The sequence below is a fragment of the Venturia canescens genome, chromosome 6 (assembly GCF_019457755.1).
Source record: "Venturia canescens isolate UGA chromosome 6, ASM1945775v1, whole genome shotgun sequence".
In the NCBI taxonomy this organism is placed as follows: domain Eukaryota; kingdom Metazoa; phylum Arthropoda; class Insecta; order Hymenoptera; family Ichneumonidae; genus Venturia; species Venturia canescens.
In genome coordinates this window covers 10,388,021-10,402,611 of record NC_057426.1, presented here as the reverse complement: position 1 = coordinate 10,402,611, position 14,591 = coordinate 10,388,021, and the positions used below count along the sequence as shown (strand labels likewise).

The following is a 14,591-nucleotide window of genomic DNA, read 5'->3' as shown; positions in this document are numbered from 1 at the left end:
GGGCTCTGTCCGATCTCCGCTCCGGATCAAGAGATGAGCTTAGTGCTTTCGTTCTTTATTTATCTCTGCTCGTTCCACCTCGATCATTCGCTGCTCCTCTCTCTCTCTCTCTCTCTTGCTCCGAATGTTTTTTCATCCAACTCTCTATGCATGTCCCTTTTCAGAGAGTGATCTGGCAGGCTCTCGCTCGGTTTCTCCCAGTCGTGGTACGATAATTTTCTATACATGATGTTGTACTGCGTGGAAAAGCCATTAGCTGTATTTTCTTTCTATATATAAAGTTGTATGGGAAAAAGTATTGCAATAGAGAAAACGATTCGACGATATCTCTGAGCCCGACGCGATCCTGCTCGTTCGCTCACGCATACCCGACAAAACCAGCAGGCATGCAGAAAGTTTTATCCAGTACAGCAAGGGTGACTAGTCCTATCCTCTTTTCTTCTCTCCCTCTTTCTCTTCGACTGTCTCTGTGCGTTTATCCCTGGCACCCCATCGGAGAGACTTTGCTGCTACTGCTTCTGACTACTCGTGGGATCGATCGATGGGTTGCCTGGACACAAAACCGAATGTATATATGTATATTAACGTATGCGTGAATGATACGGTTGTATGGAATCTTTTTGAGCAGCTATGAGATGTTTGAAAAATTAGTGAAAATTGTTGCGAGAATGCGTAAAATTTCGAGCTACCAATCACAATTTCGTGGATAAACGTATTTCCGTTTCACTTCGCAGGTGACGTTTATACGTTAGGAATCCGACGATACAACGAATAGCATTGGACATTCCGGTTCAATGTAGCATCGACGTTCGAAGATAATTTCCTTCGTATTATTGCTTGTTATTTTGAGCATGGGGTGGGGAAAATTCAGTATTATTCGTCAAGAAATAGGGCTGCACGATTTCCAGTGCCCTGGACATTGAACTGTCTCGTCGAAGAAAATAATGCGAGATCGAGAGCTCCTGTGTGTTAGAGAGTACTACAAGCGAAGAGCTCGTGGCAGATGCTCGTTTCACTCTGTCACTATTGATACGGAATTTTGAAGATCGGTTCATCTTGTTGGGCCATGCAGAATTAGAAGGACGAGGGGAGAAAGGGGAGAGAGATTGATTAATATATTCACACTGGCGAATGGTCCCATAGGCAAGTTGTTAACGAAATTGCGTGAAATACGTTTAGGTAATGTTTAGGTAATTTGGGCTCAAGTTGAAATTAGCTTGAGCAAGTTCGTATTGTTACTTGAATAAATATTTTGGTACGTATGGGCGAATCATATTGTAAATGGAAATTTACTGGTGACAACAATTTTCAGAACATCTCAGAACTTTTTATTATTTTGTTTACAGGATTGTTATAGAAGGGAGAGCTCATATTAGGCTGATCAACGTGGCAATTATAATTAATTCAAAAGAGAATAATTTTCATCCTTGCATCAGATACGTTTTCACTCTCTTGCATTTTCGGTGAAAAACACTGTGGGGTTATGGTTGACATAGAAAAATAACGACGAGACTAACTTGACACTGAAAACTATCCACAGCAGAACAGTTCGAAGCGTGATACGTTGTGAGTTCTGGTGGAAGTTTTACCAGCATATAACCAACCCTGGCAATTTATGGCGTGCCGGTGAACCGTATCTCTCTCGTCTCTCATTTTTTCCCTCGTATAACTTCTCCTTCGTTCTCTTCATTCCCGGTAATTGGCCATAATTTTTGCTAACTTTCCTCCCAAAGTTGTTCGAAATTTAGTCCGTGGTTTTCCGAATGAAAACGGATTAATGAACACAAAGTGGAGAGACAGCATACGAAAATGACTTCTTAACCACGGTGGTGGACGAAAAACTTATCCTCACCGGTGATGGCTCAATCATCAACGAAAATATTTGGCATTTTAACGTAAAGCTACATCGAGTATAACAACGAAAATGTGTAGGATAAGAATGAAAGTAATAAAAAATATTGCTAACTTATCGAGCCTCCATTTTGGGCTCGTATCGATAACCCCCTCGATCTCATTCTGCGCCACTTTTCGTGTATACATATTTACAAGGCCTGTGCGACGGTTGACAAATTAGCATAACAGGGAATCGACCCAACCGCCGAGTCAAGCCTGACGTCGTATCCGTAGTCGTAGTCCTCGTCGCCGTCGTCGTCGAGTTGAAAACCCCCTGCCAGGGTTACCCCGTCGTCTCGAGTACCAGTTAGGCATCAATGCGACCTAAGATCTGATATAACGTTAACCCATGAATCCACACGCACACCCGTACACCACTACTTCAGGATCATGTCCGACCACGAGTATACAAACCACCCCTTAACCTCGTCTTTTGCCCCGCTCGCTCACCCTTTTTTATTCCTGTACTCTGCTGTGCTTATTTTATTCCTTTTCACTTCCTCTCACCTTTTATTATTTTCCATAAATAAATAACCGACCCTCTTATTCGAGTCTTTTCAGAACTCCATTACCCGAGGGCTCGTTGACGAAAAAAGAAATCATAATACAGTCTTCCAGCGACAACTCCGTGATCCTTCCAGGGGTTGACGTAGGCGTCCTATTTTAGGCAATTTCGCTGAAATTATCGCTGATTTATTTAATCGCTGAATCGGATCAAGAGTCATTTATTGATCTGCAGAATTTTGGGGACTTTCGATCGTGGTTCCTATGTGAGCAGTCAGACGCCGAAGTCATTTGTGCCAGTCTTTCTGTACGTAAAAAAATGATGAATAAATACGATGGACGAAAACACTTCGACTCACGAGGATGGAGGATACTCCGAGCTTCGAGACAGACGGGATGAACGCTCGCCCGAGCCTCCAGGGGTCGAACACCTCCGACCGGAATGGGGTGCGGGCGAGCCATGGGTTTTCCCGTCGTCCCCGTTGAACTTGGGATTCGAATCCTAATCTCTTTTTCCAGGGGAATATGAAATCTGATAAATGTCCTGAATCAAAGGGCTGCCGTAGGAAATTGGATTCGTTGGAAAGGCATGAAAGGGCCACCGGGTATGAATGTCACCCCTTCAACGTAGTGCGGGTTACAAATTTGTTTCCGAAAGAAGTACGTTCCATCTACTGAATTAAAATGATTTTATCAATACCTATCTACGTACCGAGTTCTCTCTTCTGACGTTTGTTATTAAAATACAATATTTGGATAGCCAATTTGAAATATTCAATTGCACGGATTATTTTACTCTCAATAGTACGAAGATATTGCATAAATTTCACATTGAAGTATCTCCGCGACTGAAGAACAATTTAACGGCTATTTTCACGATGACGTCCCTCGCGATCGAGTTCCATCAAGGTTCAACGACCCGATTCAAACTCTCCTATTTCTATGCCCAGGTTTGCCCGGTCCTTTTTCTCGGTGCTCGAGCTCCAATCTCCCGCACAACTGGTGAGCTTTTATAAATCAGTCAACGGGGTAGAGTTCAGAGTTCGAAACCACCCCTTTCTTCTCTTTCTCTCTCTCGTTCTCTTCTCCTCTCTTTCTTTCTCTCTTTTTTTTCGTTTTCAAGCTCCTCTTTATTCTTTCACACAGGCAAAATATTAATATCCATTTGGCAAAGTGGGGTGAGAGCAAGAGAAATGACCAATTATTCAAACGAAGTATTTCGTCGAGACCAGTTTGAACTCCGACTGGCAGCTCTCTTTCTTCAATATATACACGGTTTTACCGTAATATTCTCATCCGTATTGATCGGTCGCATAAGATAAACAATAATCGATACTCCCAAGGGTAATAATAATTTTCGAGTTCTGAAATATTTTGATGCAAACGTCATCCTGAAATTCGAAGGAACGACAATATACAAGGGAATTCTAAACAGCGATTGACTCGATCTCCACCCAAAATCGTATCTGAAATTGTCATCCAATACTTTTTTTTAGTACAAGAAATTGTCAGATTGACGCTTAAATTCCTGTGTCGAGGCATACATTTTCGGCATAAACCATGTGCAGTGTGAAGACAATTATGTTTAGATGAAAATGACTAAGAAGAATATATCACATGGTGAAACATATTTAAACATTTACTGAACATTGCATACTTAACACCCCAAACGTCAAGATAGAAGCGTATTTCATTCGTATATTAACGCGATTAATAGCTGTCGCAGTTTCACAACTGCACATTCCCGGTGCTCCATGACAATTAACATTCGTTTGAATTAAAAATTCAATAGCAATTCCACTGTACAAATAGCTCTTAAATTTTAAGCATGTAAGAAAAGATGGCGATTAGGTAAGGAACGAAGAGCAGTTATCGAAATGACGTTGGTCACGTCGGATGCAGGAGCAACCCAGCGGCATAGATAGAGTCCACGTTATTTATAAGAAGTAGGGAATAGATATGTGCGGGTCTGTCCCTGGGAGTGCTGCTGCGTTTCGATGCGGTGTGCTTTGCACCGGGGGTTGGTGCTCGGTCTTTCTCTCTCTCTAGCTTTTCGCACTGGAATATACACAGACATACAAACGCGAGGTTGTACGTGTGGGGAGACGTGGGGCAGGGTGAAAGGGGCGAAAGGGAAGAGGAGGAGATTTTGCAGCAGCCGGGTCCTGTGTACCACGGCGAGGTTGAGGCAGCATGGGTGTAGCCGACTCTGGGTGTATTTGGAGAAGGGGTGGTTTTTGCTTCGTCCCTCTGCCTCCGGGTCAGTGGCCTCCGATAACATTGAACCACCCTGTGGTGCAGTCACGGGCGAGGAGTGAGCGCATGCGTTCGGGTCTCTGCCGGTACTTCGGAGTTGCGCGCGCCCTCCGAGGACGCGAGAGAATCTAACCGCCATGAGGAGTCGAGCGCTGCAACCCTCTCGCCTTCCGTCTCTTTTCCTCCTTCCCCGTATTCTCTTCTCGTTCTCTCTTGCCCCGTTGGTCTCTTTTACCTCCTGCACGTTACTATAAAACTAACCACCCTCTACCCTCGTGCGATCGCGGGCTCCCTGCACGCTTCGCCGGTACCGCACGCGGCCGGATGTCCTCGCCCTTTTAATTCCAAGTCCCTGACGCCGACGCGAACCTTTCGCCCAGATGTTATGGCGCTGCTCGCCGTGCATACGTGCGGAGAGCATCGACGCCTCAGCTCCAATTTAGCATCGCGTCCATACTCCAAGGATGCTTATTCCCTCGCCTTTGTAAGAGCATTCAATTCGGCGTTGCAAACTCGCCAGGTTGTCCGAGCATTCGGAACTGTAATGCGACTGACGACACACCGAGCCGGAGGTCACTGCACCCCTGGGGATTGCAACTCTTCTGGCTCGAATTGGCGGAAGCTCGTTCCGGCCCGTCACGCTATCTGCCAATGAAATACACTCATGATTTTATTCAATGCTGCTAAATGATTACAGTCGTTGGAAGCATTGCGAAAGATCCGTGAACGTTGACTTCGCAATCATACGTTGAGGGTCCGTCGGTTCATTCGTTCCGGCAACTATTGAAAGAAGGCACAACAAATTTGGATATCTCAATGATCCATTTGCCGATCTGGGCTCATCCCACGAGCCTCGTTTCGAGAAGGATAAACAACGGGGAGCAAGACAAAGGGTAAGTTGCCCGAATAACGTTCGATACAGCGGTGCGAGATTGAGTAAAAGGAAAATGCTGTTGCACCGAAAATTGCCGAGGGCTTTCCATAACGACTTGGAATATCGACGGGGTGAAAAACACCGCGTCGTTTAAAAGAGTTTGAACCAGTTTTCGCATCTCTCACTGCAACGACTGCCGCTCGCCTAGTGCTGCCACTGCTCCTGGTGCTGCGGCTGCTGCTTCTCCTGTTGGCGATCGGTGAGCTCGGGTAAATGGCTTATCGATCGCGTTATTATGTGGAAAATTGCTGCTGGCGGCAGTGTGGCATGTCACGTACAAATATAGGCGCGAGGGTGACTTGTACAGGCGAACGTCGCGATGATCATCTTTCCCTCTCTTTCTCGTTTCCGCTGGTCTTTCCTTGTGAGCAAAACCGAGAGGCATGCATGCCCCGATGCTATGGATACGGAGCCCTCGCGGTGTCCTCGGTTCTTCGTGCACCGAACTCTACTCTACTCTAGTGCTTCAACTAGTCGATTGTTCTAGAAGCCGCGACGACGTATCTCGGCGACGATGACGACGAGCCGGAGGCTCGAAGGGTGTAAGGGGCAATGTCCTCGTTTCCGAGAGGAGCCTCCCCGTTCAGCCCCTATCACATGTTTATATATACACCTATGTACGAACACATGTATATTTATGTATTTTACTATTACCAGTATGCTACGGGAGCCACCGGGTTCTTTTCTTTTTTCTCTTCGTGCCACCAGTTTCTCGCTTACACGCGCCACTACGTACAAGTTTCTACTCTACGGGGTATAACATTATCTCGTCGGCTTTTCTCGCTATCGTCCTATAAAAAACGAAAGCTCACTGTTCTATGTATGTGCATATAAATGGGGTGCGAAACAAGAACAGCTCGAGCAAGCAGCCCTATCACCATAAGGGTTGATGTCTTTTCTGCGTTCCATTTATTCCCTCGTTTCTCCTCGGCTCGCTTTACTTTTTCCTTATTTTCGAAAACAATGAGCCCATACGTACGCATACGCATAACCATTTGGATGAACCGTAAATCCGGAGGGAATATACCGAGTTCGGCGGATAAACTCTGCTGCGAAACACTGTGTCTACCTGCTTCTTTATGATTACACATGGCAAACGATAAGAAGCCTGAAAAAGTGAACGAGAGAAACGCGGGTTTTTGGAAACCTTTTGATGTTCGATGGTTAGAGAGACTGAGAGGTTAAAATGTGCGATTTTAGGAGGAAAATTATTGCGCGAATGTCTGATATGCGCTTCCTTTTGATTCCTGCTCTTCTAGCTCTGGCATGAGATATTTTCAAAGTTTATCATCAGCAGTATCGGCACAGCACCGATTCGATTTTGGTCGAAGTGAAGAGATTTGTAACGCACAAGTTTCCGGTGAGGAATTCGGCACTCTATTTCTCGGCTCCATAATACGATGATTAATATCTTTCATCGTTGCACGAGTCTCTCGGAAGAATAATTACCAAGAGTCTCCGTGAATGTCGTAGGAGGGTGTAATATATCTCTAGCAATGAAAGGAGCAATGTTCAAAGCACGAAACGAAGAATAAATGAAGGTGGTAACGTGTGCGTGTGGCACCCGATCGCATATCTCTCGCTCCCATTTTCCTACTTTCCTACGGGAGGCCTGAGCCTCTGTTTTTTGGCTCAGGCCGCCCCAGTTTCACGGCCTCGGATCCAGCTGATTGATGCCAAGGGATGATAAATAATTTGAACGATGGAGGAGAGAGAGAGAGAGAGAGGTTCGACGAGTGTTGGGTGGACCGACCGGATCGCATTCGATTCTGCGCCTACAATAATGAACCAAAGTACTCTTCTACTCACCCTTCGTCCAGGGCCCATGCCCACGTTCGTATATTGTTCGTTGATGAAGAGAAAAGCGGATCACTCGATCCTTGTAAATGTCTAGGCTGGAGTTTCACAGCTGTTGTTACGTAGGAGCCGACGACGCGTGAACCACTTTCGTATTTTGGTTTCGCCTCTGCGTACACGCACAAAATATCATGCCTGAATGTTTGGGGTAGTTTTCTCAGCCAGTCCTCCAACGTCTGGCGTATCAGTGGCTGCAATTACGCAATAAAACTTACGTGGAGGGTAGGATTGATGGACGCCATTTCCTCGGTTAGTCTCCGTTCCTGAGCCGCCTATCTGGAGCGATCTCGTAGATATTGCGAGCCTAGAAAAGCTTCGCAAAGCTGTGCGAATGCGAGCTGATGAATTGTCAAAGTTCTTATCTACGAATGAACCCATTTTTAGCTGCCACCCTTCGTCTTGTTGCAACTTCTTTCACCGTTACGATATCGCATCTTGGAAATGATGGGAATGCAGAAATCACTGAGCCCCTGCCAGGGCTGACTTTAGTAGCAAAGAAAAAGAGAGAAAAAGACAAGAGAAAGAGAGAGAGAGAGAGAGCGAGAAAGGAAATCAGAGAAGTCAGTGACGACGCGGAACCGCGCACCGAATGAAGATCGATTCCGAGTCTGGGTCAGCCGAGGGCGTTCACCCTCGTTGCAGCCCGGGAGAGACACACCGCGGCACACCAGGGTCGTAGCTGGGGATTTGGCGGGGTAGTTGTACGTATAGACTAGTTTCTATCCTATGCGTTTCTATTCCCCTTTCTCCCTTTCCTTCTGGCTCTCGCTTTTTTCAACTCACTCTCTCTCCCTCTTTCTTGCAGCCAGCACGACCGTGACAGAAGCGGGTGAGCGCGTGGGGCACTCCCCATACGTGGCCAAAAGGACATTTGAGTCAACGTTCTAGCTTCGACCGAACACTAGCAGCAAATATCTTAAATAGTAAAATGAGGGATAGGAATAGAAAGAGGAATGGAAATGTCAAATCCTCTCAACCGGGAAAAACAATCCACCTTTTGGCAACTCTCGCAACTTCCATTCCCCAGGAGCTCATTTTCCGGGAGCGACGCCAGAAGAACAGCAAAGTGTTGAAACTTTGAAAATTCTATAATTAGAAAACAAATAAAACAAAATTCCTTTTTGTTTTGAGGATTTCGTAAAAGTCCATGGGAACCCTAGCGTTTCTCGTCGAGTCCGTCAGTCGTCGACGTTCCGTTAGCAGCTTTTCAAGCAGTTACAACATCACGATAACGTTGGATGAGCGAACACATTTATCGGATCCTAATCGGTAGACCTAACACGGAAAAAAAGATTCTTGTCATTTTACGAGGGGGAGGGAGAGAAAAATACACGGTGCTTTATCAGAGTGACCGGCCTTCCATACTGGTCAAGCACGATATGACTTTGGGCACTTTGCAATTCGTCCCCTCTCACAATCTCCGAAATCAGTTGACCTAAAAATCTACAACGATCGTTAACCAAAGTAGAATCTCGACAAAAATTTCGAACTCAAGACTCCGAGGTATCAAAAAACTATCATTTTGAATAAAAAAACACGCTAAAAATTGCTTGAAGTTTTCAACCGAAATAAATTCCATTTCCTACATTTATCCGGGCTCATCAAGGCTGCGCATAAAATTTTCTTCTGCAAAATTGAATTCCCACCCCGGACTTTTGCTTGCCAATCGGCACGGTTATCGTCTGAAGCAACGCGACCGTAGGTTTTGTTTAAAAAATTTCAATTCCGAAAATACACATTGAAGCACGAGACCTCAAGACGAAAAGAAATGTAATTACAATAAAAAATTGAGGCAACCCTCGGATTTTTGAGGCAATTGCCAAAGGTGTTTTGTCAGAAAGGTGGAGTAAGGAATAAAGCTTTGTATTTTTAATCGGATTCTTTAAGAGATGTTTTGAGCGAGGTACAAAACTGCTAGATCTTCAGCTTTAACCTGGTTACGGAGACTGGCAGGAGCAGATCCTGGAGGATCCGAGGTGAATGATCGACAGGGCGGGACGTGACCTTTTGCACGAAGGGTAACGCGCCGGCAGGGTTGGCCATGCGGGGTTGCTGCGAGTCGTGTGCGCGCGAAGGGGCTGTCTGGGGAGGGGATGCGATATGGTTTTGCTGGTGTTCATATGACTGCTACTGCGCGGATGAGGTTAATGCACGTACTACCTGCTCCCGTTCCAAATTTCAGGCGTCCATTCCACGTTACGCTAATTGGTACCCGATAAGCTCATAAACTACTTCATCCACCCTTCCTTTCCTCTTTCCGCAACACGTACGCTCACTTTCGCCGAAAATATTGAATCGTTGCTCGGCCAGATTATCATAAATGCGCATATAAATCTCTCCGCATCTCTCGACTGCTTATCGAAGATCGATCTTCACCAAGGAGATTCAAAGACGAGAATAAATATTATGGCTTAATGTATTCCGACGTTTCTTCTGTCTTTCCACACTCCAGTGTTGGATACTCAATCTGAATAATTTATATGCAAGAGATATCTTCGTCTGTAACGAAAGGTAAAATGGTAATCAATACACCGCCCGCTTTGCGGCCGTTCGACCACAGAAACACTTTGATTTGCGAGCAACGTTCGATCTCCAGAAGTCCACCAGAACAGGGATTGCACCACGATTTTGTCAATGGCCGCAGGGGGTGCTTCTAAAATCGTCGATCAATTTCGTTACTTGATTCGAGACTTGACATGGTACGATATTTAATGGACACGAAGACACCGGATTTACAGTAATTACTTGATCCACTTGGAACAGACAAAGTTGCCAATTTGCGAGTGGAACTTTATTGCTGTTAATTGGGGGAATGTCCATTTGCCGATTTCGCTTGATTATCTGGCGAGTTGTTTCAGAAGTACCGAGCACGTCCACGGAGGCGCCACTGCACAGACGAACTGAATATACCATCAGAGCTTGTGAAATTATATTTTTATGAAACCATTGTGGTTTGACATGAGGTTTGATAAAATTTAATGAACATCGCATTGCAATAAAACGTCGGGGTTTCTCGAATGTATTTTCCTCTTATCGGGCTTGATCATTTTTTTTTCGTAGATTGATGTACAAAATTGGTGAAAAGAAAAATCGTTGTGCGGCTCAGTAATTCGAGGTACATTTGTGTGACATTTTCGTCAGTGTATTCGGAAGATTTTTCTAAGTTTTAATGAACACGAGTTTACTTCGTTTACTTTTAAGGACAGTAAAGAATAGAAAATCTGTTTCAGTTCAATAAATTTATTGTTCGGTTACGGAAAAGATGGAGCCACTCGACGGGACAATCGTCCAGTAAGCCGACTATCGAGTGCCGGTTGCATAGCAAGTCACAGTATTATATAGCACGTTGGCAACAGGACTCTTAAGGATTGCATGACAGAGAAAATTGTTCCTCGCCACCCGAGTCATTTTTCCGTCCAATTGTCAGTTCACGCATAGTTTATTATAATTTCAAGTGCAGCGGAAGGCAAATGTGCGTGGTACTTGGGTGATTCGTAGATTTTTCTGACTGCGACATCGTTTTGTTACTTTTTCCACCGGGTTTGTAAGTGTAGTTTTTTTTTACGATTCCTCGCTTTTTTTTATACGATCAGAACATTTTTGCGGTTCGCAAGATGATGCTTGATTTTGACAGCAACTTGTTTCTTTACACATTTTTATGTATTAATGTATAAGCCCACCGCCTAACCACGATCCTAACCACGAATAACCGGAACAGCGGGCGGTTCACTTCATTTGTGCACTCGCAGTGGTAAAACGAGTCCGATAAAGTAGAATTCCGCATAAATCAACCAACTTACCACAAGATTTAGTAATTTCCTGTTACATCGATCGAGAGGAGCTGACAAGAGCAGTTCCATCTGCAGTCGATAGCCCCGATCTCTGCATCAAGACTGTCATGTCTTTGAGAATCATTGAAATAATTTGTAAATTTCCATTGAATTTATTTATATTTTCGCAGAGTTCGTACGGATTGAAAAATGGGAGTCTGGCTCGGAGTTTCTCTCATAGGTTTTGTTTTACTGGTCTGTTTCCTGTTAGCTAAGAATATTCTATGGCCTGGAAAACCGAAGAGAAACATCCAAAATAAACATGTCGTGGTAAAGTTTTTTTTTCATGTCATCTCAGTCGTAAATTTCATCTGATTTATTTAATTTAGTTACCATCGAAATGTCATCAATATTCATTTGAAAGTTCCACAAAAGTCTGTTTAAACTAATTGAAATTCTGTTAAATTCAAACTGAATTATTGTTGAGTAAACCATCAAATGATTTTTCGAATGAGAGTATTTTGTAGAATTATTTTGTAAATTTTTGTAATTTACCAACAATTGCAAATCTCTTTTTCATTCAAATATCAATATTCTTGACATTAAAACCGCGATATGAAAGGAAAACCTTTTGAAATAATAGAATCGCATCCAGAGATATTTGAGTATTTCATTGCTGACAATGATTTTGACATCATTTTTGGCAATTCGTGGAAAACAAAAGTATACAAAAAGTGTCAATGGATGAACTTTTTGTTTTTTTTTTCTTTTGAAAGCGATGTAATAATTGAATAATTCTGATGAATTCAGGTCACAGGAGGATCGAGCGGGATCGGAAAAGCAGCAGCGCTTATCGCCGCGAGAATGGGTGCTCACGTAACGATAATAGCACGCGATATAAAAAAGCTAAAAGTTGCCCGAAACGAAATAGTGGAAGCTTGCCTTGATAAAGACACACAAAAAGTTGAATTCCTCTCTCTAGACGTTGGCGAGAGTTATGAAAACGTTGAGAAAGCTTTTAACGAGATGGAAAAATCGATGGGTCCCATTTATATGTTGATAAATTGCGCTGGTACCGCCATATGTGGCAAAATTGAAGACACGAGATCGGAAGACCTTAATCACATGATCAATCTCAATTTGATTGGAACTTATAATTGTATCAAAGCAGTGGTCCCCAAAATGAAGAGTTCCAGAGACGGCATAATTGTCATAACTTCTTCACTAGCAGCTTTTCTTGGTTGGTTCACAGCAGAACATCTCATTAAGATAAAAATTTATTAACTGGGTCCATTAATTTATTAGAAATTCAAAAAAAATGATATTCAAATCAATATCGTTATATGACAAATAATTATGACGACAACACATTAATTTTGTGCCTTTTTTTCATTGACTTACATTTCTTCATTGCCCACAGGAATATTCGGATATTCTGCCTACTGCTGCACTAAGTTTGCGTTGCGTGGTCTCGCAGAGAGCATCGCTATGGAGCTTCGTCCTTACAACGTTTCAGTGACCTTAAATTTGCCCCCCGATACAGACACTCCCGGTTTCGCTGTTGAAGAGTTGAGCAAACCTCTAGAAACTAAGCTCATATCTTCCAGCAACGAATTGGTCAAACCGGAAGTCGTTGCCGAGGGTTTAATCCAAGACGCTTTGGTAAGTGTTCCGATGCACGAAAATGCTTTGGGAAAGTTATTCGCTGAAAATTCAATTTTTGCTGTGATGAAAAAGTAATCAAAAGAATATTTTGATTGTTTATTTTTCGATTTCGCGCTGATTACACTTTGAATTTTGTTTATGTTGGCAGTCGGAAAAATTCTTCTCCACCGTTGGTTTCGACGGTTTCATTCTGACTGTTCTCTGCTCCGGAATGTCGCCATTCGCGTCGATCTTCGATTTGATACTCCAGTCGATTCTAATGGGCCCATTGAGACTCGTGGGTGCCTGCTATCTCATTTCCTTCCGCAAAACAATCGAGAACTGCATGAAAACACGCGACAAGAACAAAAAATCGAAATGAGCGGTTCGTACGGCCCATTACACATGATCGCTCAACGTTCCAAAGAAACTTACTAATATTACGGGCTAGAATTCGCGTGGTAAAAGTGTAAAACAAACAAAAAAATCACGTTCTTTAATGTTCAATGTTGGTGTGCTGTGAAAAATGATATAAAAATGTTGTATGGAAAATGCTTCGAGTATTTTCCTTCTTCCTTGCACAAAGAGAAGTTTGTACGTAATAAAAAAAAGTTCTACGAATAATTAACCGTAAAATCAGTTTTCTCCTCGCTACTGTAACTGATAAAAGATTAAACGTTACTATAAACCTGTCAAAACATCAGGGGAATATGGGGCAAAATGGATTCTTCAAAATCTGAAATATTGTAAAATTCATACATTTTTTTTTTCGAGCCGAAACTAGCCTGAATTGGTAAATTTTAAGGAAAAATGGGGGTGAAAATGGAGGCACGTAAAATGTGAAATCTGATAGAATTCATAAAATTTTCCTTTAGAATCCAAACCGTGTTTTGATCCTAAATTACCTAATATTGTTGGATTCTAGGGTGGAATGTACAAAAAAATTTAAGTTTGAGTCTCGAATAGACTCGCGTCGAATCCAAAATTGTATCAATTTCATAAAATTCTTATGAAAGGTCTGATTGCTTTCCACATGTCACAGGGATCGGATTTTACCCGAAAACAGTTCTCACGAAATGCGAAAAATGTCATTTTCCAATTTTTTATGCCTTTGAGAACTTGTGTTCATTTTACCCCGAAAATGTTTTTTTACCAAATTTGGGAAACTAGAACCGGAAATCAATTGGGGACTCCAATACAATTCAATCAGCAATTATACCTCAGCGCGGTCGACCCAAAATTCATTTTTTGCATGACTCAAAACATGAACCAAATTCGACTCGAGATTTCGTTCATTTTTCCTTCACCCGTGCCAAGAAATTGGAGTCCAACTGGTCTCTATTTTTTTGTTGTATTACCGTTAATATCGGTTTTTTTATTTATATGCCTCAGCGAGTCTGTGTCCGTTTTGCCCCAAGAAACTACGGCCGGAAATCAATTTTGGGACTCAAACATGGTTGGAAGACCATATGCTTATCAATAAAAATTGCTTAAATTTTTAAGCGTCGATTTTGCCCCAAATTCCCCTACTTCCAATTAATCCTCGACGATATTGTATTAACCAAAATATTTTTCTCAAAAATATAAATAATCTTGAACTCAATCATCTAAAAACCGAGCCATTAACATACAGAACGCACCCTGTTCCTTGTATTTTCTCAGATTTTTTTGACAAGTACACCAAAAATGCTTTCTCAGCGGAGAAAAAATGTTTTAGCACGAGAAAAAAATTA

At 42.9% G+C, this 14,591-nt stretch overlaps 2 protein-coding genes across 2 annotated transcripts; one reads left to right on the top strand and one right to left on the bottom strand.

The window, feature by feature from the left end:
• Positions 1–20: 20 nt before the first annotated feature.
• Positions 21–7,888, bottom strand: LOC122412408 (uncharacterized). Its single transcript, XM_043421884.1, has 3 exons — positions 7,660–7,888; positions 7,397–7,553; positions 21–550 (listed from the first exon to the last, which is right to left on the bottom strand). Exons 1-3 carry the CDS (start codon positions 7,820–7,822, stop codon positions 523–525), a joined length of 348 nt encoding a protein of 115 aa, XP_043277819.1. The 5' UTR covers positions 7,823–7,888; the 3' UTR covers positions 21–522.
• Positions 7,889–10,417: 2,529 nt separating this feature from the next.
• On the top strand, positions 10,418–13,482 carry Kdsr (3-ketodihydrosphingosine reductase). The gene is made up of 6 exons (XM_043421165.1): positions 10,418–10,559; positions 10,675–10,988; positions 11,406–11,544; positions 12,025–12,454; positions 12,635–12,876; positions 13,028–13,482. Exons 3-6 carry the CDS (start codon positions 11,425–11,427, stop codon positions 13,238–13,240), a joined length of 1,005 nt encoding a protein of 334 aa, XP_043277100.1. The 5' UTR covers positions 10,418–10,559; positions 10,675–10,988; positions 11,406–11,424; the 3' UTR covers positions 13,241–13,482.
• Positions 13,483–14,591: the final 1,109 nt, after the last annotated feature.